The sequence below is a fragment of the Lutzomyia longipalpis genome, chromosome 2 (assembly GCF_024334085.1).
Source record: "Lutzomyia longipalpis isolate SR_M1_2022 chromosome 2, ASM2433408v1".
In the NCBI taxonomy this organism is placed as follows: Eukaryota; Metazoa; Arthropoda; class Insecta; order Diptera; family Psychodidae; genus Lutzomyia; species Lutzomyia longipalpis.
In genome coordinates this window covers 25,308,883-25,335,768 of record NC_074708.1, presented here as the reverse complement: position 1 = coordinate 25,335,768, position 26,886 = coordinate 25,308,883, and the positions used below count along the sequence as shown (strand labels likewise).

The window sequence follows — 26,886 nt, the reverse complement described above, 5'->3', positions numbered from 1 at the left end:
TAAGAACTCATTAATTTTAACGGATATTTGGATATTTTAGTCAGAAGTCTGTAATATTTTTAAGATATAATATTTGAATTCAAAGAGAATTTTAGCAAAGTCTGTTATCTGATCTTAATGACGAATTAATGACATTATAAGTGTTTTAAGAGCGGTTAAATCTCAAGTGGATCATTCGATCTTTTCTGCTTTTTACAATCATTTAATTGCTTACAGGTGAAGGCACGCCTGAAGCATTTATTGGTTAATTATTAAACATTCACATGAGACTTAACATTCGATATAGACAAACACGTGAAGATCACAACAAAAACGTTACATTTCTTTAAATAGATAAAAGTTACGTCTGATCTCAAAAAGAGCATTTATTCATTTTTCTACAAATCAGCCCGGCGTTAAAAGGCGTTAAAAAACTTTGTTCTTTAGGGCATTGTCAAAGACTCAAGAAAAGTAAAGACATTATTCGGAAAAGCGCTGATAAATATACAAATTTTCCCGTTTTATGTGAAACTTATAAATTGATTTTTATCTTAATTTCTAGCTATTCTAGAAAATTCCTTTTTGAGTCATCTATAAGAAAAAAATTCAATGTAGGTTCTACAAAACCCGGAAAATTCGTATTTTTCCCAGCGCTTTTCCGGGAAATGACTTCACTTTTTAGCTGTGATTCTTTCTTCAAAGAAGCACAGCTTCTGTGTACACTCTAAAATGCAAAGTCGTCAGATCGGGCTCAAACTTGGGATGAGCACGAATTAGGGTCCCCACATTCCAAAAAAAAACGTATGCGCCAAAAATTGGTCCGTCCGTCCATCCGGCCGGCCGGCCGGCCGGAGTACAACGCTGAATTGCGAGAGAACGGTAATAGATAGAGACTTGCGGTCAACGGCAAAGTTCATATATCGGGTGGAGGACATCCGATTATGAAGTCAAATCCAACCCCCCACCCCCCCGTCCGCCATTTTGGATAACCATGAAATTTTGTTTTCGCTATATCTCAGGCCCTATTATAGCTATAGGTCTGAAATTTTGATATGTTGTAGGGGCCATCAAGACCTTTCCAACGATGCCTCATTTTCGAAAATCGGTCAAGCCGTTTAGCCAATATGGCCGTCACAATTTTTCATCGAAAATCGTCCATAACTTGAGAACGCCTTGACCGATTTTGATCAACTCGGGCTCAAATGAAAGATATTAACAAGCCCTACAACTGCTCGGAACATCACAAGTTCAAAAAATGACCGCAAGTGGTGCTAAAATCAAAAACAAAATTTTCGATGAGTTTTCGATGAATATCTCGAGCACCGCTTTATAGAATTGCTTCATACTTTGATATGTTATAGTTGACTATATTATCTACCACCATGCCAAAAATGAAGAAAATCTATGTAGCCGTTCCGGAGATATCGCGTTTTAAAGTTAACATGTCATATGTTGATTTCCATAAGTCCAACGCCCCGCGAAGCGGGGCGTTTTATATATACACATTTAAAATTAAATAATATCTATAAATGCATAGATATATACATTATATATATATACATATAAAAATGCAAAGATAAATATATAAAAACTGCAAAGATAAATAATAAATATAACATGGATGGAACAGTATAAAGCGAGAGAACGGTAAGTAAAACTTACAGGCTGTGATTCTTTCTTTGTCAGTGAAATGTGAAATTGACGGAAAATTGAGGATAGGCAAATTTTGAGGAAGGCTTTCTCGCGTACTGAATCACAGCCAACGCCCACGATTAAGGTTTTTCACTGAATTTCTGAGCGTTGGCTGTGATTCGGTGCGCGAGAAAGCCTTCCTCAAAATTTGCCTATCCTCAATTTTCCGTCAATTTCACATTTCACTGACAAAGAAAGAATCACAGCCTGTAAGTTTTACTTACCGTTCTTTCGCTTTATACTGTTCCATCCATGTTATATTTATTATTTATCTTTGCAGTTTTTATTTTTTCTTGAGTCTTTGACATTGTTTTACGATAAATTAAAACAAAATTTAATTACTTACGCCTTTAAGAATTGATTCATAGAAAAAAACGAATAAAGCTTTTTTTCAGAACTGTTCAATGCAGGTAGCAAGACAGCAGACGTCTGATCTTTTAGTTTTTAGTCCTAATAGGCAGCCATCCATCGCCACTCAGATCTGCAGCATAGGCAATCATATGCGGTATTACGTTTTGCTCATAAGTTCCTGTGAATAGGTGAGCCCATGGCCCAGACGCATAAACCGGAACATCTTCTCCTCCGTGAGTCTCAGAATCCAAAGGAACTGTGGCGGGAAATTGAAAATTCCACGCACTTGTATCGAGACTTCGTGGATCAACACGACCTTCTCCAGGAATTACGTGTTTCCCATACCCTGGTCCATTAGCATAGCTCAATGTGAAGTAAGGTTTGTTATCTGTTGCATTTCCGACATATCCGAAAATGTCGTGTTTACGATCCTAAATAATTTTGAAGATTTAAAATATTTTAAAAATCAATTATAAGAAGTTCGTTACTTACTGGATATCCAGTCATGGATACAGCGTGGCTATGATCAGCAGAAACCACAATTAGGGTATCTTCCTCGCTAAACATTTCCCGCGCAAGCTTAATAGCTTTGTGGAATTCAACGGTTTCATCGAGTGAAGTCCTCGCGTATAGATCATGATGAGCCATATCAATTCTACCTCCTTCGACAAATAAGAAAAACCCATTTTCATTCCTGCTCAAAATTTCCAGAGCTTTCTGCGTCATTTCCGCCAAAGTTGGTTCAGTTTCTTCCTTTTCTTTTGCAATAGTTTCCAGGTGGTAGAGCAGGTGAGAAGATTCAAAGAGTCCCAACACGTGATCTGTCGTAGTTGAATTAAGACTCAGCAGTTGCTCCCTATTCCACACATACTCCTTATTTTCCTTGCTGCCATCATCAAGCCATTCCTGCACAAGATCTCTTCCATCTGCTCGTTGGCCTAGAGAGTCTTCTTCATCGCGTATTGAAGAATCGCGAAATTCACGCCTACCTCCACCCATTATCACGTTAAACTTCTTCCCAACATCCCCGTGAACTAGTTGTTTTGCTATATCATCAATTTCATTTGCATTACAACCTGCTCTGGTAATTCTTGCATCATTTTCCCAATCACGTTCCGCTATGTGGGCGTAGAGTCCTGAGGGGGAAGCATGCGTAACGCGTGTTGTTGTAACCAATCCTGTTGATTTTCCCAGCTTCTGAGCCAATTCCGCCAGAGATGTTGTGAAGGTTGTTTCATCCTGCCCAGCTAGGCAATCGGACCTAGGCACCTTTGCATTAACCCCTATTGTTCCGTAGTTATTCTTCACACCCATCAGGTAAGCAGTTGCAGTACAAGCTGAGTCTGGTACCTGCTTATTTACGCAGTAAGTCATGGATGAACCGGTGTATGGGAATTTTTCAAAAGATAATTTCGCTTCTTCTCCTCCTAGAAGTAGCCTTGTTGCAGTGATGGTTGCAATTCCTAGTCCATCTCCAAGGAAGAAGATCACATTATTTGCCTTCTCTTTATTCTGTGATCGTTTAGTTTGCTCTTCGACAAATTTCTTTGCAATGCTGATCCAGTGATCTTGAGTTTGTTCAGCAGTTAAAGCTTCGTCTTTGGTCTTAATTTGATCTTCTGGTAGCCTAGGATGCTGCCGTTTATCATCACACCCCGTTCCATAAGGATTTTCCGAACAGGATCGTTTTGTAGGCACTGAAGCTGATCTCACAAAACCAATTAGAAGAACACACAGAATAAATTTAACAAAGATTTCCATCTTGAGCTGTTGGACTTCTAAGCTCGTTGGATGCTTCACAACTAACTCTGATCACCTGCAAAGTATCCCTGAGCTAAGCTGTGGATCACTTAAAAATTCGAAACACTTCCGATAGACAATAAGATAAGACGTATTAATTGATAACAGAGTCATTTATTAAGCATACAGTGTCTTTTGAGTGCCTCATGCGGCTCATTAAAGTTGTTTTTGTCTTAACTCCGGGGACCTCTTCCCATGCTGGCGGCGTATGCCATCAAGTGTGGCAGGTAGCTCTGTTCCATCGTGCCCGTGAAGAGGTGTGCATGTGGGCCTGATGCGAACACACACACGTCGTCACCTGCGTGCGTTTCAATATCACCTGGCACATAGAAGGGGAACATTGATGACCATTTGCTGTAGTCTGACGTAGCTGGATTAACGCGTTCTCCTTGTTTGAACTGTGTTGACGTAATTGGCCCATTTGCATAGTTTAGCGTCATGTAGGGCATACCATCTTTTGCATTTGATGACAGGCTACCTGTTCCTTCAATAGTACGGTCAACTGTACCAAATATGTCTCTTCCTCTTGTCTGCAAATAAAGGGAAAAAAATAATAATCTTACGTCTTAAGATAAGGCTATTATCTCTGAAGAAATATTTATGCAACATTTTTCCTATTAAAATAGAAAAAAAAGCAAAATGTTGTTTATCATTGTTAAATATTTTGATTCTATAGAAGCCGAATTGTCTAAAATTTCTAGATCAACTCCTCTTATAATTTTCGTCTTATCTAATCTTTTATTTAACTTTTTAAGCTTTCGCATTTTCGCGATATTTATTTAATAAAATATTTTGGATTTGCAATTCTTATCATGGGCAAGGTCGTTGAGGTCATTAGTCTGATGTTTAGGAAGTTTACATAAAGCATAAAGTAGCATAGACCTAGAAAATCTTCCAAGTAGCATTTTAACTAAAAGAAAAGTAATTTACTTTTTATTTAATTTTGACAATTTTTTAAGTCTTCTTCCTCAATTAAATATTGGGAAGAAATTCAGCCAATTAAAACCGAACTTGGTTGCACTTATAGCTCATTAACGTGCTATAACTATGTTTATAAAATATTGAATATAATAGCTCCCAATTAATTGGAAAATTCGATTAAATAATATTCAATTATTTTCTCAAGTAAGTGGGAAATATTTGAAAAAAATATACATCTAACCTAATTCAGCCTTCCTTAAGGAAAGTTTTCTTAACATTTCTTTACTTTTTCTTAAGAAAACTAAAGAAATCTTAAGAATTCTTAAAAAAAACACTTAAGGCTGTCTGATTAGTGAATTTCGCCCATTGTTTCTTTATGAAATACTAGTCAACCCGAGCCCCCAATCACGTGTGAGCAAACTTCATTTTAAGCTATAAAAAGGGAGCGTATATAAGTAGGGGGATGAATATGGTACTCCGAAAAATTTTTAAAACAAAAAAATCCCGTTATCTGACCCTTCAGCAGGTAGAAAATGGGAAAAATCAATTTTTCTGTGGGGGCGCTATAAAGAGGGGTTGGGGCGGAATCCCATATAGCGCTTGCAACTCGTATTGACCCGCTCTACCCCCATACCAAATTTCATCAAGATCGGCCCAGCCGTTTCGGAGGAGTTCATGTGCCACAAACAAACAAACAAATTTACAAACTTTTCAGCTTTATATATTAAGAAGAAGAAGAAGATTAAGTAATAAGCTAAATTAGAAAAAAATTTATAAAATTCTCACCGGATATCCTGCAATGGACATCGTGTGGGCATGATCAGAAGACACAACAATCAGAGTATCATCCTCACTTAGCATATTCCTGGCAGCTTGAACAGCCTTGTGCAGTTCAATTGTTTCCGAAACCGCTGCTCTTGCCTGAGTAAAATGATGTCCATGATCTATTTTTCCACCCTCAACAAACAGGAAGAATCCATTTTTATTCTTCTTCAGCACATTTATTGCAGATCGCGTCATTTCCTCCAATGTTGGCTCTGTGTTCTGACTTCCACGCTCCTGACTCTCCAGATAGAATTGCATGTGGGAGCTTTCAAACAGCCCCATCACGTGTTCGGTATTTGAGGGTAGATTTAGGAGATCATTGCGATTCCAGACGTACTTCTTGTTGCGTTTGCCATCATTGAGCCATTCATAGATCAAATCTCGTGAATCGTTGCGGAAGCCAAAGCCGCCTTCTTCATCGGGAATTTTTGAGTCCCGGAAGTGTCCTCGACCACCACCCAGAATCACGCTGATTTGCTTCCCAACTGGCCCATGGACAAGCTGTTGGGCAATGTCCATCACCTGGTTGGGATCACATCCACTCCGACGCACAACAAAGTCATCCTCCCACATTCGATCAGAAATGTGAGCATATCCTGCTGCTGGGGATGCATGTGTGACTGTTGTGGTTGTAACAATTCCCACAGATTTCCCCGCATCGAGAGCCCATTTTGCGAGGGATTCTGTGTGGGTGGATGGGTCATTTGAGGCTGTGCAGTCGCTCATTGTGACCTTTGCATTCACCCCCAGAGTCATGAAGTTCGTCTTGACTCCTGTCCAGTAGGCTGTTCCTGTGCAGGCTGAGTCAGCCACCTGGGCGTCCACACAGTAGGTCTTTGCGAGTCCTGAATAGGGGAACTTTTCCCACGAAAGCTCCTGCTCTTCACCCCCTAAGGCCATTCTTGCAGCAAAATACGTTGGAATACTCATCCCATCTCCAATAAAGAAGACAATATTCCTTGCACGGTTCCTATTGAACCGGCGATTGACTTTATTAACCACATGCTGATACCCCAGATCATTCCAATACTCCGAAGTTCGTTCCCACGGATAACTCACAGAGCGTGAAATGAAAGGACGCGTAAGCCGTGGATGCATTGCCTCTTCATCAGTGATCTTTCTGCATCTCTCTGAATTTTCTGCACAATTTTCCGCAGTTAAAACTACCGCGAAGAAGCCCAAAAAAGCCACAAAGAGAAGACACAAAAATCGCGACATTGCGATTCTTCCTAAACACCACACTGAGATTCCCCAAAAACCCTCTTTTGCTTTTATATCACCTTCCTGAGGGGCGAATTTTGATAAAAAATTAAATATGCATAATATTTTTACTCCAAAACAAATATTTTAAACCTTTTTATTGCCTCCAAGTGATAAGGAGAGATAATTTTTGGTGGGCCTGTAATACTTGGAATTATCACGAAGGCAATGATTTTCAAATTGTTGCCAAATTGGCTGGATTTTGTGTCTTATTTGCATTTTAATGTGCAAAAGATAGCTGATTTTTTTGCCAAAAATAAAGGAAATGATAAAGGTGTTTGGATTATTTCCATTGTTGAGACTTTCTTTGAGCTTGAGCCTCGAGGTAAAGTCTTGAGGTGTTGAAATTGTAAAAGAAATCGTCATTGAAGTTATTTAGTCAATTTTTTTAAGGGAAATAGGGCAGTTAATTAAAGTTCTGTAATCTAAAACATGGTCTAGAATCTAAATAAAATAGGTAGTTCTTAAATAAGGGATTATGAAGTAATTATGGAAATTCTTCGAGTACCAAAATTCAAATATTTTTTGAACAAACATTTTTTTTACAAAGTGAAAGAAAACTTTTGAATTTTTTAATTCAAAATTGACTCGAAAATCGCTCTCAATTTTACTCGAGCTTCCAACATTTTTTAAGCATCCCTTTAGCTCTTTTCTTATGATCTAACTATTCCAGCTTTTCTTGTAATAGGAAAGCGGAGGGAAAATTGAAAAAGAAACTTCATAAAAATTTTAATTTCAGCAAAATTTATTTGAAAGATTAAATCACATTTTTTTTTTAAAAACATTTCTTTGGCAAAACATTTAGTTTTAACGTTTTGGTCCATTGCCAACGGACAAGGCGTAGGCCATCAAGTGAGGCAGATGACTCTGCTCAATTGACCCTGAGAACAAATGAGCATTGGGGCCTGATGCAAAAATTCCCACATCATCACCAGCATGAGTTTCAAGATCAATAGGAATGTGGAAGGGGAACACTGATGACCAATGGCTGAAATCAGACGTAGCAGGATTGGGACGACCTGTTGCCTTGTACTGAGGTGAGGAAATGGGGCCATTTGCGTAATTTAGGGTCATGTAGGGCATGCCATCACTGGCCTCGATTCTATCAGATTTCCCAAAGATGTCATTCCCGCGAGTCTGTTAAAAAAAAACGAATAATTAGATAAGCTCCACATTCAAGAATTCTTTAAGAACTTTTAAGACTCTGTACTCACAGGATATCCAGAGATGCTCATGGTGTGAGAATGATCAGAAGACACAACAATCAGAGTATCCTCCTCACTCAGCATATCCCTTGCAGCTTGAACAGCCTTGTGCAGTTCAATTGTTTCTGCAACTGCTGCCCTTGGCATGGTGTAGTGATGTCCATGATCAATCCTACCACCCTCAACAAACAGGAAGAATCCATTAGGATTCTTCTTCAGCACATTAATAGCAGATCGCGTCATTTCCTCCAGTGTTGGCTCTGTGTTCTGACTTCCACGTTCCTGACTCTCCAGATAGAACTGCATATCACCGCTCTCGAATAAACCAAGAAGGGTTTCAGTGTCAGAAGGCAAATTCAGGAGATCATTGCGATTCCAGACGTACTTCTTGTTAGGCTTCCCATCGCTAAGCCATTCAGAGATGAGATCACGTGAATCTCCGCGGTAGTTTGTGCCTCCTTCTTCATCAGGAATACTTGTATCTCTCATGTGTCCCCTTCCGCCACCGAGAACAACCGACAAGCGACTTCCCACCGGCCCGTGAATGAGTTGTTTGGCAATATCATCAATTTTACTGGGATCACAACCACTATGACGAATAAAATTATCATTCTCCCAAAAACGATCAGCAACATGAGCGTAGCCAGCTCCTGGGGAAGCATGTGTGACTGTTGTGGTTGTAACAATCCCAGCTGATTTCCCAGCATCCATTGCCCATTTTGCAATGGATTCCGTGTGCGTGGAAGGATCAAGAGCAGCCTGGCAGTCTCCCAATGGGACCTGGGCGTTAACTCCCATAGTCATGTAGTTCGTCTTCACCCCTGTCCAGTAAGCTGTTCCTGTGCACGAGGAATCAGCCACTTGGGAATCCACACAGTAGGTCTTTGAGAGTCCTGAAAAGGGGAATTTCTCCCAAGATAGTTGCTGTTCTTCACCACCAAGAGCTACCCTTGTGGCGGAGAGAGTTGGGATACTCATTCCGTCTCCAATGAAGAAAATCACATTTTTAGCACGATTGGTATTGATGCTCCTGCTAATCCTCTCGTTCACATGCTGATGCCCCAAGTTGATCCAATAGTCTGAAGTCCTTTCCCAGGAGTGTCCAATTGAACGGCTAGAGAAGGATTCTTTGGAAGCTGCTTCAGGGCGTGGGTGCATTGGGAGGTCTTCAAAGGAGTTCTTGCACTTTGAGGAATTGGGGTCCTTGCACTTATCTAGGACTCCTCCAAAAGCAGAGGAGGCCACTAAAAGGAGGCACAGTACTTGAAAGCACTTCATCTTGCTAAGAGAGAGTTCCCTAACTTCACTGCCATCGTCAGCTGGAGCTTCTGCTTTTATATTCGCTGTTCTGGAGGGTCAATTTTTCTCTAATCTCGCTCTAATCTTGAATGATTGGCAAAAAAGGTCTTTTATTCTCTAATCTCGGTGGGAATTTTTCAGTTGGGGGTGGAGTATTGCTATCTAACCGTTTAAAAATTAATTCACTATTTAGTTCAATCAAAAGTACAGTCAGATATTGGTTTGCGTCACATGGGATATACTCTTTCCACACATTATTACTAATGGGTGAGAAGAGTGACGTTAACTTATACCTGATTGTACCTACAATAAGCTAAGACTTAGCTGCGCTGATAGTTTTAAAAATTTCTTAACATTTAAGGATCATCTCTGTATTTTCAAGAACTTTAGCTCGTATATATTTTAAGTTACTTTTAGCCTTTAGCAATGAAATTAAATTTTTATGTTGTTTTTCAATTTCAAGTTAATACTTAAAATATTTTATAATTAGTTTAATTGAAAAAAAAAGTTTATAAACAATTAGAATAGAATTAGAATGAATTGATTTAAAAATAATTTGAAAAAGGAAGGAAAAATATGGTTTTATGTCATTCCAACTACGTTTCGGTAATTTCTATTAACAATCTTACCTTCTTTTCCTCCCAACTGAAATTTCAATTGAAGATATTCGACAAATGTAGCAAAAGTCGTAAAAATTAAACCTAAAATCCAATCTTTACTCACCAATTTTCCTTTAAGAAATAATAATAATCATCATCATCAAATCCATCGAATCGAGCGTCCAGTAAAGACTCCTACACCAATTTTTGGAGGCATTTCTTTTGAAAAAGTTTGCATGATAACATTTAATCATAGCTCGGTGCTTTTCTACTTAAATACAACAACTCATCACACGTGAGATCCGTATGCAAGCAGCATTCGTCTTAACAAAATCATTCAGGCAACACCAGACACATTGGTTATCGCGCACGAACGTGCCATGAACTCTTGAGCAGTTGGGCGGTGCCACAACAGCTGGTGGACTGATAAAGAAAAATTTACGATCGTTCCAAGATTAAAAAATTCTCTTTATATACTTTTCAAATTAACCGGAAAACTCCAAGAATGTGGAGGAGAAGGTTTTTTTTTGCTGATTTAGCATAATAAAGAAACTAAAGTTATGCCTGAAGTTGTGTGAAAATTTTGAAAATTGCCATGAAAATTGGCAAAATTAGTCTTTAGTTGTATGGCGCCATTCGAGTTTGGTTAGTTGGTTACGACCTTTAAGTTTCAGTGGATTTATTAGTTTGTTAATAAAATAAAATAAAAGGGTGAATGACTGTGAGCTTTAGCCAAAGCAAATATGGCCGTGATTTTATAAAGAAGTAAAGTGGAAAATTGAATTGAACCATGGAGCATAATTCTTGGGAAAATTGAATTAATACTTTTTAATTAAGGATTTTGTTGATAAAGGATAAACGAATTAAAAAATTGTTTTTTGAAGATTTATTTGTATCATGTCCATTTGTGTAGTTTTACATAATCCATAAATATTTTTTTTGTATTATATATAATATCAATATAATATGAATATTTTTCTGAAGATAATAGAAATTTTTTTTCTTTACAAACATCATACATTTATATGAAGTGTGATCAATTTTTTTCTTTCTCTGTCTCGCTACATGGGAAATGCATTTCAAAAACAAATTTAAAATTCTTTTACAACCTCTAAAGGATTTTCTATCAAAAATAAATTAATAAATAGATTTTTTTTATTATAATTTTTCGTTTTTTTTTATTTTTAATAAAATGTATCGTGCATTCCGTGGAAGCATGCTTATTTCGAAAGAAATTTTGTTTTTTCTAAAAAGATCATAGATTTGTTTTTTTTTGTTTTCATTAAATATTTTATTGTTTAATTTATTTTTCGCTTGAGCTCTAGAATTTTATATATTTTATTTTGTTTTCTATATAGATTCGCTTTTTCTTTGAGTATACATATATATTTTTTATTATGTTGAAATTCTGGTTTTTTTTTTGTTAAAACTGCAATTTGGGATGGAAAGTTTTCTACTTACCAGAGTAAAGTTTTTTTTTGTATCTTAATATTTGTTTTTTTATTTTTCAAAATATTCATTTTGGATGTCATCGAAAATATTCATTCTTTGATTTAGGAGGGAAAATATATTTTTGATTAAACTCCTTTTTAAAATTTACTTTTTCTTTGTTAAAACAGATTACTTGAATATGTTAATCAGTATTATTTTTCTTTATTTCTTTTTAATGTCTCTGGAAGACTTAACTTATCTAGTGAGAGTTTTCTGCGCTTTTTTCCGTTTGTCTTTTTTAAAGAAATATTTATTATTCTTCTCTTGTCTCAAGAACTCTGTGAAGGATTTTTCTATATTTCTTTTAAGTGTTTTCATTTTCTTTTAATAAAAAATATAGGTATGCAAATGAAGGCATCTCTAAAATTGTTTTTTTATCACGTAAAAATATAAGTTAGGTTTTATGTTTCCTTTTTTCATTTTCTTTTCACGATATAATATAAAGTGTTATGGTATAGATTTTTTCTTTATTTTGTTGTTAATTTTTGTAGAATTTTTGTGTGGAAAATGTATGAGAAAAATATTTGTAAAAATTATTTCTGTAGCGCTTTTCTTTTTAAATCTTCTTGAAAGGTTTTTTTTTGTGGAGAATAGACCCTACGAAAATATTCTTTGGTTGTGGATCATACCCTGATATTTAGGATGAATAAAGTAAGAAGTTGATATTTTCTTTTGGATAGTTACATATACATATATAATGTAAGGGGTTCGTTATGTACATTTATGTATACACTCAGTACATTACATACACATCTATATTCTTCTTTTTATTTATTTTTTAAATTTATTTTAAATTCATTACATATAGTTTACGCAGGCATTTAGTGGGCATGGCAGCTCAGATTCGGCCAATTTAGCGAATGGGCGGAATTTCGAGTCGCCTGCGCGTTGGGAGTTCTCTGGCTTGGACCCTCTGAGGTTCTCCGAAAGGTCACTCCCCTCTGTCTTCATGCCATGCCATCTGACTACGTGGTACGTTGCAGTTAAGAGAAAAACGTGTCCGTGTGGCGAATAAGGAGCCACGAGCTTTGATTAATTGTTAATACAAATTTGATTAAAATGTTCTTTTCTATATCGCCTCATTAACATATCATATAAACGCACATTTATTCATACATTGTTACATAGTTTTTTTTTTTATTTAACTTGTCTTTTCAATTAGTTGGTCATAAAAGTTTCAATATTTTTCTACCTTTTTTTTTTCAACATTCTATAGAGATTTCTTTTTGCTTCCTCTTCTAAATAATTCTTCTTTTCATTCTAAATAGTTTTTCTTTTGTTAAATATCTTTTCACAGGAGGTTTTTATATAGGCAATGGAATATCTAGAAGCGTACATTTCGAATTTCTTGTTTTTTTTCTACTTATATTTTAATGCACGAATATTACATTTTTTATGGATTATTATATGTGACGATTTATGATTATTTATAGACATTAATTTTTTTAGTTGTGAAAAATAAAGCTCCACAGAAGAGAAAATTGATGGAGAAAATTAATGGATTGAGAAGGATTTTTGAACAAATTTGTTTTCTTGAAAAATATGACTAAAAATTGGGGAAAAAGAAAATTAAAATTGGCGCAAATAATGATAAATTCTCACTAAATACCAGGTGGGCCAAAAGTTAATACACGTGTTTGATCGTCTATATCTTTTGACTTACTTGAGATATCTATATAGGTACGTTAAAAGCAAAATGTAGAAAAATTCAAAAATTTTCATTTGCATCCAATTTCAAGTCAACATCTCAAAAATTGTGGGAGCTAGACTCTAAAATGTGAATATACTAAAAGTTCCATCTCACATTTTTGGGTCTAGCTTCCAGAATTTTTGAGATATCAACTTCAAATTAAAAGCAAATGAAATTTTTTAAGTTTTTCTACATTATACTTTTTAAGGTATTTAGATATCTCAACCCAGTCAAAAGATATAGACGATCAAACACGTGCATTAATTTTTGACCCACCTTGTATATTTATAAATAAAATTTATTTCTTTGTCTAATAATTTCCTAAAATTCCACCCATTTTTCCAACGTAGTGTTCTAAAAGGTTTTAAAGCTCTGAGAATTGGTTATTAAATTCAATTGCAAAGGAAATCTCAAATCAAAATGCAAATAAGGCAATTTTGTCGGAAATTTTTGTTCAACTGAAGGACGCCTCAAAGGGTTTTCCATTTAAGTAGTGATTCTATGAAAATAGAATGATTTTTTTTTAATTCAAAAATTTCTTAAAGGATTTTCTTCATTAAAATAATAATATATTGATAAAAAGCTTTGTGGGGAGACATATTTTAATGTGAAGAAAGGAGCTTTTATGCCATTTGTGGGAAAATTCAAATGAAAACCTATTGTTTTCCACCACGAAAAGACCTTCTTCTTCTATAGTATTGGTGCCATTTTGTGAATCTACCCACAGTGCAAATCCTATATTATATTTTCTCATTATTTTATTTTATTTTTGGGTGTTTAAATTTTATTAAAATTTCGATAAAGATGACCGCGCTTTACGGTTTTCTCGCGTATTTTAGGTATATAATAGAACTTTTCAAGAGAGGGTGCTTTTTTACGATTTTTTCACTAAAATATTCATTTATAATGCGATTGTTTTCTCCTTATATCTATTAGACAATTTACGATTTCTCTGTGAGAATTCATCTCGTGCTTTATTTTACTTTAATCCTTTTGTTTATTTAGAGAACATGCAAAGTTCTATGCAGACGGTTTTCTTACGTTTTTGGTGATAACACTGCACATTCACACATTGCATATACACAACGTTAAATCAATTGATTATTATTTTTTTTCTTTATCTTAATTACGGCAATATTCTTAATAGAATTTAAATGTTTGAGAATTGGTTTTCTCCTTCAAAGTTCTAGACTAAAAAAAAATCTTTCGATTTTTCGAAATTTTCTTCAATAAAACCCTCTACTTGAACATTTTATTTTTGCTAAATTCTTATTTGAGAATTTTCTTGTGTGTGTAAGCGATAGAAAACTGCATTCTACTGTTAAAAATAGGACTTTGGTCGGTCTAGGAGCCGCATCTTCGTCCTATACGAACTTTTTGGGGAAAACAAAAACCCAATTTAAATTGGAAAAAAATCCGCAATTAAAAATATTTCTTCTGTGGTAATGAGCGGAAGTTTTAATCCGTTTTTTTTTTGCTTTTGTTGGGGTGGAAAAACTGAATAAATTCAGTGGTGAATGATGGGAGTTTATTTTTCTGATGGTTAGGTACCATCAAATATGTTAAATTAGTTGTGCTTGTTGGAAATAAAAATCCCACTCTATACGGCGAGATGCTGTTTGTGGTGCACCCACCCGCGTTCTCTGAACTCTCGAGTATTTCAATTAAGGAGCTCCCAAAATATATTTTTTCTTACTTTTCCTTTTTAGTATCGCCGAGGCTTTTCACTTTGCTTTTGCTTCTTGATTTTCTGCCAGCTCGACGATAGCAAAGTTTGCACTAGTTTTTCGCCGTAAGTATCATCACGAACTCTGCAAAAAAGAGGATTATTTATGGGATAATGCATGATTAATGCAATAACCCTTAATAAATTAGGCTGGGCAAGATTATAAAAGGGGACACAAATGTTGAAAAAATTACTTTTCTCCACTCTTGAGGTCGCTAAGAAACTACAACGCTCCAATTCATCCCGCTTTAAAAAAAATATTTTTTGTACATAAACTCCTTTTCCTTACAGAAATGACGGTGATTGAAGGATATAATGTACCTATGTATGAAATATATCAAAAGTAGGGCAACATTTTCACAATATAAATCCAATCAAATTTTCCTCTCTTGCAGAAAAATGTCAATTTAGTGAGGAGAAAGAGGGAAAACTCACCATTGTAGTTGACCATGCCATCACCGTCCAAATCTGCTTCTTTGATCATGTCATCCACCTCCTCTTCGGACAGCTTCTCCCCGAGATTTGTCATCACATGCCGTAGCTCCGATGACGAGATGAGCCCATCGTTGTTTTTGTCAAACACCCTAAACGCCTCCCTTAGCTCATCCTCCCCGTCGGCACCTTTCATCTTCTTCGACATCATCTGGAGGAATTCATTGAACTCTATCGTACCATTCCCATCCTGATCCACCTCATTCACCATGTCACGGAGTTCAGTTTCTGTGCCACAACCAAACAGTTTCCCAATGTCCGACGGGACGTGGTTTCCGGCGGGGGGAGGATGATGGAAAATACGAGAGAGAAAAGGCAAAATTGAAAGCGATGCTCTTTGGGGTTTGCTACCCCTTCCGAAATCCCAATTTAAATTAATTACCAGTTGGACGCTGACCGAGTGAACGCATCACAACACCCAATTCAGCCATCGTGATTGTACCATCTTCATCCTTGTCAAACAGCATGAATGCCTCTTTGAACTCTGCAATTGCAAATTGAAATAAAAAACCATTGCGTGATTTATTTGATGGACACAAAGATTCAACGCTGATGAAGTGATTGTTGTCTGAATTTGAGCAGAAAGCAAAAAAAAAAGGTTTGTTTATTGCAAATAAATTGGTTTAAGTTGACTAAATTAATGAGGATTTATTTACCTACTTTTAGTGAATGTTTTAAGGGAATTTTAAGGGGTGTGTGAGCCTTAAAATGGAAAAATTTGATAGAGTTCTTAATTCCTAAATTTAAATAAAAAAAATTAAATCCTTTCAATAGTTAACATTTTCGGTTCTCTTATTATTATTGATTCTTAAAAATAAAGCCTTTAAATCCTATAAATATTTTATAGATGAATTGAATATCCTAAATACTTAGATACTTCTTTAAGTAAGGGGTTCCATTACGGCTGTGAAATTGTTTTGTTGGGAAACTCTTTAAGTCCTTGAAGTCCTACAAATCCCATAAATCCTTGAAATTTTTTTAAAGGGCATCAGGCATATAAATTCACGAGATAAGTCTCTAAAACTTGAAATTTTTTTCTAATAAAAAACTTTCTTTTTTTAAGCTTTTAGAAAAAAAATATTCTAAATTTTAATTTAAAAAATTAAATTTAAAAATTTTGTTTTAATTAATTCTTTAGTTTTTTTATTATTAAGTTTTTATTTAATTAAAAAGATTTAAAACAAAGGGTGTATTTCACTAATTAGACAGACTTAAGATTCCTTAAGAAAGACTTGAATTTTCTTATGATTCTTTAGGTATTCTGAAGAATGCCTTAAGTTTTCTTATGATTCTTTAAGAAAAAACTTGAAATTTCTTAAGAAAAATTTAAGATTCCTAAGTTTTCTTAAGCAAAACTTAAGATTTTTCAGAAATTAAGCTAATTGCATTTTTTATGATTTTTTCGAATTTCAATGCCCGAAGGCGATCAGAATTTTGCTAGTTTGCTAGTTTTGCTTAAGAAAACTAAAAAATCTTTTTTTTTTCTTAGGAAATTTTAACTTTTTTAAAGAATCTTAAGAAATCTTAAGAAAATTGAAGTCTTAAGGAATCTTAAGTCTGCCTGAATAGTGAATTTTGGTCAAAGTTTGTTCAGTAAATCTCAATGAATTAAAGTGGCTTCAATTATCTCAAGGTTATAAAATGTTGTCAATAACTTCTGTCATTAAATTACTTCTTAATTTAAAAAAAAATCTTACATAACTCTCTCTTGTGACCTACTTAACTCCAGTCTCTCCTAAAAAGAAAACTTTTTTTTTTCAAACTGCAACTACCTTAACAAAAAATCTATTCGTAACCCATCATAGTTTTCTCATTTCCAAACACATTTTTTCACATGACAGGTTAATTTATTTCTTTCACAGACATGAATTTCTTTTCTAAAAAATAAAATCCCTTTTGACAGAATTCATTTTAGTCTGACCTACATCTTTTGGCGCACTAATTGCAACAACAACGACAAAAAAAAACTAATAAATTTCAAAACTTTTTAACAATTTAAAATTGATTAGCTGTGTATGGGGTTGAATGGGCAGGGGTTGAAAAGGCGGGCGAGTTATTTGAACAGAAACTCATTTAGTGTAATGTGGGGGAGAGAGCTTAGGGAGTGAAAGTACAAAACAAACAATGCCCATTGGCCCACATGGACCGATTTATTGCATTTCCACCGAGATTTCCTCCCTTGTGTTAGTTTACGGCTTTTAGTTAAACTTTAATCGATATATTCGACAAAGTCCCAGAATTCTCTCCATTAAATTCCACACTCTACAATGCAAAAAAGCTTTATTATATGGAGTGAAGCTCTATTTGGATGTTACCATTGATATGGACTTAATTTTTTTGAGCCAAATTGAAGCCAAAAAAAAAGCTCTGGGAATTAATGGAAAAGTCCACGGGGGGTGGGGAAAGGTGGGAAAGGTAGGTAGAGGGACGAAAGTACATTTTTGCGAGAGGAGTAAACAAGAAAAGTCATTGTCATCATTTGGGCATCGTAAAAAGTGCCATTAGATTGAAATGTTTTCCTTTTCCCCATGAGGCGGCAATGACTACACACAAAATGGGCCGCTAAAAAAGAATAAAAAAGCAATTGGGCTCACACATTCATCGTCTACCACACACATGAAAATGCCTGAAGTACTCCACAAGCACTTCACGTGCTCATGCACGGAGAAGGTAAAAAAAATGGGGGTGGGTGGTTGATAAAATTGTACATAATGGAGTGACTTTGAAGTATGTTATGCGTACCTGCGACCTGCTCCTCTGACAATCCATACTCGGTCTGAAAAACAGCATGAAATTCCAATTAATTCAACGAAAAAGATTAAAAGTAACTGCGGGATGTTTTTTCTTGCCAAAAAAAAGAGATTTGTGTGAGGTTCTCACAGAAGGGGGTAGTAGCAGCTTATTTAGGATGTGGGGCACAATTATAAGAATTGTGAGAGAAAAATAAAACAAACCACGACATGTGTGTGAGAAGAAGTATTTTTATGTATAAATATGTGAGTTTATTTTGTATTTGTGCCTTTAGAATTATTGCCTTGCACGTACCATGCGGAAAATGTTATCGCAGCTCATTGAGTTCCTAATTAAATGAAGTTTTTTTTTAAATGATTTTTTTAATTAAATTGTTCAATATTTAAAAAAGTATTAGAATTTATTGAAATTCAATTTCTCTAAAAATTTTGCCTAATTTTTTCAGAAGAGTTCTAAAGAATTTTTTCAACTAGATTAAGATTCAGACCTAAATCTAGAATCAACTAAACCTAGATTCAATTAACCTAAATCTAGACAACAAACCTCAAATTAAACAGAAATCTCTTTAATGTAGAGAACAGAAAAGAACTTTTAAAAGAAAAAAGAGTTTTTAAACAAACATACAATATTTGACACTTTTTCTTTGGGAAATTTAAAGAAATCAAAGAAAATTTTAAAATTTTGAAAAATAACAATCACTCACTTCTCAATCGAATTTTCTGAGTGTTCTGACTGGAAATATCCAAAAAATATTCAATTTTCAACTGAAAATCAAAACTTAAAAAAAGAAGCTTGAATATCGGGTCAAAAATCTGAAATTTCTAACTAGAATTTAAACAGAAATCTCAGGATAATTGTTCTTGATTTCGTTTTTAATTTCTGAATTCTTAAAACCAGTCTTAAGCATAAATTTACAAAATTTCCATAACAATTAATTGTTAATTTTAAATTTTTATTAAGAAAGAAAATTAGAAATTTTCTGGAAGTTTGATTAAGTCTTAAGTCTTAACAAGAAGTTTTAATTCCTTTATGCAAGTTCATTTAAATTTTATGCAAATTATAGCTTGTTTTTGCTATCTTTACACTCAAAAACGAAGCAAAATGATTCGAGAGTAGTACTAATAATTCAATGAATAAATATCGATTTTTTCTAAATTCCACGTCAGTGCGACAATATTTCCCTCACGTGCCTGTATTTGTTGCTTATATTTAACTCACAGATTGCTGTTGAATATCTATTCGACTCGTGAGTTTTCTCAGACGTTTGTATTCCTTTCGGTACACTGAATCATCTGACTTTTTGTCATTCGATACTGTGGCCATCTAAATGGGGGGCTTTCTCCTCGCAATTTCACGTCAAACCTTAAAGTACTTTTGCACCAGAACCAGAGTGGCTCTATCACACAATAATTGGGTGGATCAATTTGCAATAAAAGTTTGTTTTTCTTTCCCCTTTTCTTTGGATTTGCGGGGAGGTCACACGAACTAATCAACAATTTGTGATTAAAGTTCAATCATGCACTGATCATTCTTCTTTTTTTGCGGGGGAGTAATTCTATTGTCCATTCATGCGTTATCACGAGGAGAGAGAGATATAATCACTTTGAGAAAAAACTTTGTATAAATAAAAAGCACAAGACTTTCCGACCACGCCATAGCGACTGAGAATCTTCAGCTAAGATCATCAGCTGCGTAGAGGCTGAATTTAATGTTATGCTACAATGTTATATTTGCCAAAAAGTTCTTTGAGTTGTGTTATCTTTTCTGCAGTTTCGGGGGCATAGCAGAAAAGATTTCTCACAATCAACTTAATTTGGAATTTATTGTAATTCTTGTTCTTCTTCTTCTCCTCCACTCCAGCTCTTCCTAGGAGAGATAATTAAATTTTCCGAATGTTTCACACAGAAATGGCTCCCAGGAATGGGATTTACATGCACAAAACAGTTTTGAATTTCCTCCTCAATGACATTGTTCCACTTTCCCTGGGTGCAACTTGAATGATTGTGAGTATTAATTTTTCCGCCATGCACTTTTCCCATAGTTCCCCCCACCCTTCCCCCACTTATGTTTCAAAATTACTCTATCATAGTTCTCCAGAGGGATTTTGAAACTCCCCGTGTGGATTCATTGCGAACGATCCCTTTGGAATTTCTCGTTTTGTTAAGGTATTTTGAATAGCTTATATTGCACCGGAAATATAAAAGGACCTCTATATCGCATGGAGCTCAGAAAAGTCCTCGTACAGTACTACATATATCTATATAGCCATTCATTCGGGGCTTTTTCCTGAATATTCGTGCTTCACAGCATTGCCTTTTTCTGCCTTCAAATTTTCATTATAATCAAATTTTCTTCACACATGTGGTGGCTTTATGCACGACACCTTTTCCCCGATTACATGCCACACACATGAGGATTCTAAATGAAAAAAAAATAATAAAAGAAAACCGTCAGCAAAGGCCTGGAATCAATATTCGTGCAGGCAATCAAGTCCTATATATAGCGTCCTTGGAAGTGCAAGAGTGCGAACAGAAGCTAAAATTTTAATTGTATGTCACAGAAATAGTTTAATTCTTTTTTTTTTGTGCCTCACATACAGCTTGATGCTATTTTCGAGGTGGTTAGAGCGCTGAAAAGTTTCTTCATTGATTACAAACGAATGGATGCTAAAAATAATATGGTTAAACCAGCATTTTCAGCACTCCTACACACACACACATAGCCCCCATTCAGCAATTACATGGTCCATTTAGGAATTGGATTTTCACATTAAATGCCCCATCGGGAGTGGACGGATAATATATATCTAGGTATAGGTAGGTAGTACATCCGATATTGTCACGGCATCGCGGATTTTACGAGGTTGCCAAATTAAAAACGGATTACAAGAGTTTTCCATTGATATGTACACCGACGGTGAGAGGAAATTCATTGCTACGAGTGCACGTTGGGAAATGGCAGCTATTGCAATTGAATTTGTAGGGCAATGCATCAAATATCTTTAACACTTAGGTTTTTATAATGATTTAGATTACTAAATTACGTTAACGGCTGTGGCATTTGAATTTTAGGCTTTCTCTAGTGGAATCTGACGGAATTTTAAGTTTTTATTGGTATAGGATAAATCCTTCCGATTGCGTCAGCCTACACACAGAAAAATTATTCGTATTAGTCGAATGCGAGTGAAATATTCGCACATATCCGCAGTTGGAGTTGCACTGTCTAATGTAAAAGATATAGGAAATATTCGAAAAATGGTGAGTTTCACTGCCACTTTTGGTCGAAATTTATCTGAAAACGCATCCTTTCAATTTTAGGGCCAAAGCTTCCGACCACTGAGGAAGACGAACAGAAGCGTCGAAAGCTTTGGCCCTAAAATTGAAAAAAAAATTGAAAATTGGCTGACGCAATCGGAAGGATTTATCCTATATCAACAAAAATTTTAGGTTTTTGTATAATTTTTTTTGGCCAATTGTAACGTCTGATGATTCCTTTCAAGCATTTGAGTTCCTTTTCCGTCGTTTAACGTTTATTTGTGCAATTTAACCTGTATTCTTAACATGAGATATTTCTTTTCAATCGTTATAGACATTACTTTTAAACCGTTTGATATTTCTTTTCTAATATTTATCATTCTTTTTCCTTACACTTAATTTTTTTTCTAGCATTTGTCGCATATTTTCAAACACCGGAAGTTTAGTTTTCTATCTTGATGTTTCTTTTCAAATATTTGATTTTTATTTTCTTTATTTTTCTCCATTTTAAATTTTAACGGCTGTTGAATTCCTTCCGGATCCATTATAGCCAGAAATTTTTCTTTTCAATCATTTGATATCTAACGTGCAACCTCAAGGGAAGAAATTGTCCTAAATATTTTCTTTAAAAAAATTTTAATTCAATTTTAAGCTGTAATTTTTTTTATACTTTAAAAACCGACCTTACGGTGGTTAGACAACCGGATATCCACCCACTGATCCAGCTTATCTACGCAATTGCCCAAAACCTACATAAGAATCACAAAAACAGTAAGAGCAATAAACATCTCCACCGATGCATCTGAATCATCTTGTCTATATATTTTCTTGATCTTATTCTTGATTTTCTTTCAAGTTTTCTTCTTCTCTCACATTTTGTGCCCCATACGATTGAGAAGAAAAATGAAATATTTCTTATCAAAAAATCGCAATTTTGCAGAAAAATGGGTAATTTGTTTGGCAGGGGATGTTTTGGCATGAAAAATTGTTGTTACACATAGACAGGGAGGAGAAAGAGAGTGAAATGCAGCGGAAAACTCACCAAATCAATACGAACAATCAAGTCGTGCTGCTGATGCTTCTTCTTGGGCTTCTTCTTGGATGCTGGTGGAGGTGGGGGTGGAACTGCAACTTTATTCTGTGATGCTGATTTAGGGGTTCCAGGCTTACCTTGAGCAGCTTGCTGCTTTGCCGGTGCGGGTCCTTTAGCTGAGTGTGCAGTGGCTTTAGCTGGGGCACCCCTCTGCCCCGATGGGGTTTTCTCTCGTTGCGCCGAACTCTGCCGTAGATGACCACTTCCGTCCGCTGGTTTGTTCCGGGCCTGCAAGGGAGAAACCACATCAAGACGTGAGTTGTGGTCAACAAAAGGAACCTCACAGAGAGTGAGAGAGTGAAGAGCTTTTCAAACGAAAATTAATGCGAATTTCATTCACATCAACTTCCCCTCATGCTTGTCCGCAGTATGTTGGTGCTTTTCATTCATCTTGCTTTTCTAGCCGACAAGTTTATCTACATGGTGATACATAATTTGTGAATTTCCTCATCTCCGTCTCTCCCAACTCCCCCTCTGAAGAAGCAGGGAATGAGGGCGAGAATCATTAGAGCGGGAGAAACTTTCACACGCGCGCGTAGATCCTCACACAGGAAATTGAATAGAAAATAATATTTTTTTTTCTTCTTCTACACCCAGATAGCGCAATAAATGTTTTTGTAATTTATCATTTGGTTATTATAAAAAAAAGAAAGAGTTTTTTTTGTGTGCGCGAAGGAAAAAAAGCAGCTATATTACAGCAAGTTCAACTTCCAAGCCATACAAATTACTTTAATTCTATTTTCAGGCTCCAATATTAAGAGATACCACACCAACCATACCCATGAGCCCGTGAGGAGTAGCATTTTATAAATATATATTTATAACGTTTATAGTGGAAAGCAGCATAGAAAATCATGCACGACTTTTATATATATTCTTCCGTGTATATGTAGCATCTCATAATTTTCATTCGTGCGGTGACATTATGAAAATACTTGAGGCAAACAATATGTGTATGAAATAAGATGTCTCACACCCCCACTCTATTGAAGAGAAAATCTTCACGGCAGTGCCAATTCATTTTTGTTGCTATACGACCAATTAAATGAATGTGTGTAGCATCACTAAGATAGCGAGAAGAAGGAATTATTTGTGAAACACTCAACGTGGCGCTTTCCACCCGCAATGAATTTCCTTTTCAAAATGTCAACCATTCTAATGAATCCCATTTCCCCTCCCCACTCCCCTGAATCTCCACCCATAAAGTCAACCAATTCACAAGCGAATAAAATAATAATCTCATCGAATGATTTATTAATTAAATCATGAGTCATTGAATAATATTTAATTAAAATTGTATTTTTCATTAAACTGTTGATTTTGAATTTATTAAACCGATATATAATTAGTAATTTATTCATTTATTTTATTTCAATTAAAAAGGATTTTAATATGTATAATTTGAGTAAAGTTTTAAATTAACTAGAAACCAATTTCTCCATTTCAAACAAATTGAATTTAATTAATTTTTGAATAGAAAAATATAGGTTACAAAGTACTTAATGTACAAATGTATAAAAAAGCTCTAAAGGGATAAATTAACTTTTCTTATACAAAGTTGATATTCAATTCAAATCTAATTTTTATCATTGTATATTTTTTTATTTAAAGCTCAACACGATAAATTCTGTTCTGCAAACGTAACTAAATTATTTAGCAAAGGAGTTTATTCATTGATGTATGAGAAAATTCCTCGTTCGAGGAAAACATCTTAACGCATGATTTATCTTGCAAAGGATCAATGAATAAAAAAATCGCCAAAAAAATCACTAAATAAGATCAGCTGGGAAAAATTAGTGAGATTTTACCAAAAACTCATTAAATTACGTCATCGGTGTACTTTTTGTGTCTTTTAATGCATGAAACCTTCGCACTGATGTTTCGTCAATGATTTTTCATATCTTGAAAGAGAATAAAGCTTTATAATAACGTCATTCCATGCATTTTCGAGCTTTCGACTTTTCCCAGCTGATCCGTATGGAAAATAGAAAATTTGTTTAGGGATTTTTTATTCTTCTTCTTAAAGTAAGAAAGAAAAGCTCCGTGATATTTTCCAATTTCTAATATGTTTCTTTTAAAGGATTCGGCATTTAGACTCAAAGAGATGCCTGAAAGTGACTTAATTATACGGTCCATTCAATAAGAGCATTTAAATTATTCATGAATGAATTAATTTGTGATTTAATTTTCTCAGCGGAAAGTGAATTGAATATTGAGTTGCTGCAAAATGGGGTTTTGCATCCTTTTGATTGATGGATTCCATGAATTCTCACTTTGAGAAGTTAATTAAAACGGGGAATATTTGATATTTTCATTGAGGCAATAAGCTATGTAAGTTGATGCAAACTATGGTAAAATGTTGAAGCATTCAATTGGCTTTGATTAAAGTCTTTCATGTCTAATGATTCATGAACTATTGGATGGTCTTCTCTTTAAATCTTACTGCTTAAACCGCTTTTTGTGAGTATGAAAGTTTTTAAATGAATTTTTGAAGTGCAAAAAAAAACACAAGAATTTGCATAAATTTCTAAGCAATTTCATTAAGACTTTGAAATTAAATTGTTTTAACACTTTATGGAACAAAATTATGGACAAAGGAATGCATTGAGGAGAAAAAAAATTAATATTGTATCATTTTTTTTACTCCTTGTTGCAATTAAAAGAGATAATTAAGTTAATTCAAACAAAAATGATTAAGATTGAGAGGAAATTCAAAGAACCTCACCACCCACAATCAAACATGTGCCGAAATATAAAATTATACCTACTAAAAAGAATTAATGTGGGTGAGTAATAGTGGATTGTTTTGATTAAATAAATTCTCAATAAATGATTCACAAAAATCTTTCATAAAGCGACTGAAATGACGACATTTTTGTGAAAGAAATTTTGCTACAAATTTTCTATCCAATTGCCATATTTAATTTTTCAAAAAATTGCTCTTGAGAGATACGGAAACATTGAGAGACTAACAGCATAATTTGGTGCTTTGCAGAAAGCTCACAGGCAAAAATTCGTCTATGCTTTTGGATTGAAAAACTTGATAAATCTATAAGAGATTTTTCATCAATAAAATTTTCACAATCGTCGCAATTCTTGGCACCATTACCCACTAAAAGATGGAAAAATTTGCTGAAGCGTTAAGAATGTCTCATGAAATGCATATAAATCGATGTTGATTTCATATATACATACATATCTCTGTCATCTTGGGGAATGCCATGAATTTTTTTTACCCCAAAAAATAATACACCGTAAATACGTCTATTCGCATTTGAATAGCAAATACATCAATGCGGAAAATTGTGATGAATATGAGAAAAATTCGGTCAATTTATTGTTAAAAATTTTTATGCCATCGTTATTCTAAATTTACGACTTACAAATCTTGCGGCAAGCAATTTTCCACTCTTCAATTATAATTTGTGTTTTCGGAATCCTACGCGGAGGTTTTTTTTTCCTTCCTCTCACATACAGCTCCCCATCAGTTGAATCATTCCTATTATTTAGTGTGTCATCCATCCTGGTTGAAGTGGAATTACACAGAAAGAATAAAGGGGCAAACAGCTGGCTATAGATTTGTGTCGCAATTTGAAGTGAAAACTTATTAAGAAAAGAATAAACTTACGAGGAAAATTTCTTCGCAATGTTAACTAATTATTTACGTAAGAATTTACTTTTCCTCTTTACGTAAGAACAACCTAACATTTTAACTCTTATTTTGATTGATAATTTGAAATTTTTATCTTCTATTTCTGAATTTATTCGAGTCCTTGTATCAACACAACAAATAATAATTTCTGCGAATTTTGGTGTTTAAATTTTGAATTTTATAAGAAGGCCTTGTGGCTTGAAAAGGCTGGGGCCGTAAAGCTTTGAAATATAAAAAAAAAATTATTAGAAATTAATCAAAATGTGAGGTTATGTATTCTATGTTACGATAATACTACAGCTATGAACTATCGGATTTTTTTCTCTTTTCTCACGTTTTTCCAGACACGTTACGTAATTTTAGAGTATAAATAATAATTTACTTCTTTTTTGATTTTTTTTTACATCTATTAAAACATTTTAAAAGTGAGGGCCCTTTATTTTTTTTTTTAAAAATCCCAACCAGAATATTTCAATATTTTTCAAATAAATTGCATAATTCTCAAAATTTTCCGAATTTTCTCAAATCCATCAGAATTTTCCAGTTGTTTGCCCCTTGTGGAGAAAAAAAATTCAATGCGGAGGAATGGACCAGAAAAACGCGTGTGTGGTAAGTGAGAATGAAATGATGGGAGATAGATTGGATAGACAAAGTGTTATTGCTTAAGAGAGCTTGCAAAGGAGCAGAGTGAGAGCACACACTTATGTAGAGAAAAAAAATGTATATTCTCAGCACGATTTTCCGCCACGTGACCTTTTTCCTTTTTCACACAAAAATCTTTCGTGTTTTTATTTATTTTATTTTCG

General features: G+C 34.6%; 4 protein-coding genes across 17 annotated transcripts in view; all 4 read right to left on the bottom strand.

The window, feature by feature from the left end:
- Window positions 1–345: 345 nt before the first annotated feature.
- Window positions 346–3,833, bottom strand: LOC129789648 (membrane-bound alkaline phosphatase-like). Its single transcript, XM_055826638.1, has 2 exons — window positions 2,515–3,833; window positions 346–2,453 (listed from the first exon to the last, which is right to left on the bottom strand). The coding sequence occupies exons 1-2, from the start codon at window positions 3,781–3,783 to the stop codon at window positions 2,109–2,111; spliced, it is 1,614 nt and encodes a 537-aa protein (XP_055682613.1). The 5' UTR covers window positions 3,784–3,833; the 3' UTR covers window positions 346–2,108.
- Window positions 3,834–3,916: 83 nt separating this feature from the next.
- Window positions 3,917–6,839, bottom strand: LOC129789649 (membrane-bound alkaline phosphatase-like). The gene is made up of 2 exons (XM_055826639.1): window positions 5,530–6,839; window positions 3,917–4,352 (listed from the first exon to the last, which is right to left on the bottom strand). Exons 1-2 carry the CDS (start codon window positions 6,784–6,786, stop codon window positions 3,996–3,998), a joined length of 1,614 nt encoding a protein of 537 aa, XP_055682614.1. The 5' UTR covers window positions 6,787–6,839; the 3' UTR covers window positions 3,917–3,995.
- A 716-nt stretch (window positions 6,840–7,555) lies between these two features.
- LOC129789652 (membrane-bound alkaline phosphatase-like) lies at window positions 7,556–9,335 on the bottom strand. Its single transcript, XM_055826642.1, has 2 exons — window positions 8,043–9,335; window positions 7,556–7,965 (listed from the first exon to the last, which is right to left on the bottom strand). Exons 1-2 carry the CDS (start codon window positions 9,309–9,311, stop codon window positions 7,636–7,638), a joined length of 1,599 nt encoding a protein of 532 aa, XP_055682617.1. The 5' UTR covers window positions 9,312–9,335; the 3' UTR covers window positions 7,556–7,635.
- Window positions 9,336–10,802: 1,467 nt separating this feature from the next.
- LOC129789743 (calmodulin-A-like) overlaps window positions 10,803–26,886 on the bottom strand; it is a 70,757-nt gene continuing 54,673 nt past the window's right edge. For 7 of the 14 annotated variants that reach the window (XM_055826787.1, XM_055826781.1, XM_055826782.1 and 4 more), the window contains 6 exons: window positions 22,506–22,656; window positions 22,378–22,439; window positions 18,073–18,106; window positions 15,713–15,814; window positions 15,274–15,558; window positions 10,803–14,923 (listed from right to left, as the gene is read on the bottom strand). In XM_055826787.1, the coding sequence (XP_055682762.1) occupies window positions 14,892–14,923; window positions 15,274–15,558; window positions 15,713–15,814; window positions 18,073–18,106; window positions 22,378–22,439; window positions 22,506–22,656 (666 nt within the window). In that variant the 3' untranslated portion in view covers window positions 10,803–14,891. Of the gene's footprint in view, window positions 14,924–15,273; window positions 15,559–15,712; window positions 15,815–18,072; window positions 18,107–19,299; window positions 19,818–22,377; window positions 22,657–26,886 lie in introns of those variants that run through there. The other 7 variants (XM_055826775.1, XM_055826779.1, XM_055826776.1 and 4 more) reach the window with 2 other exon arrangements.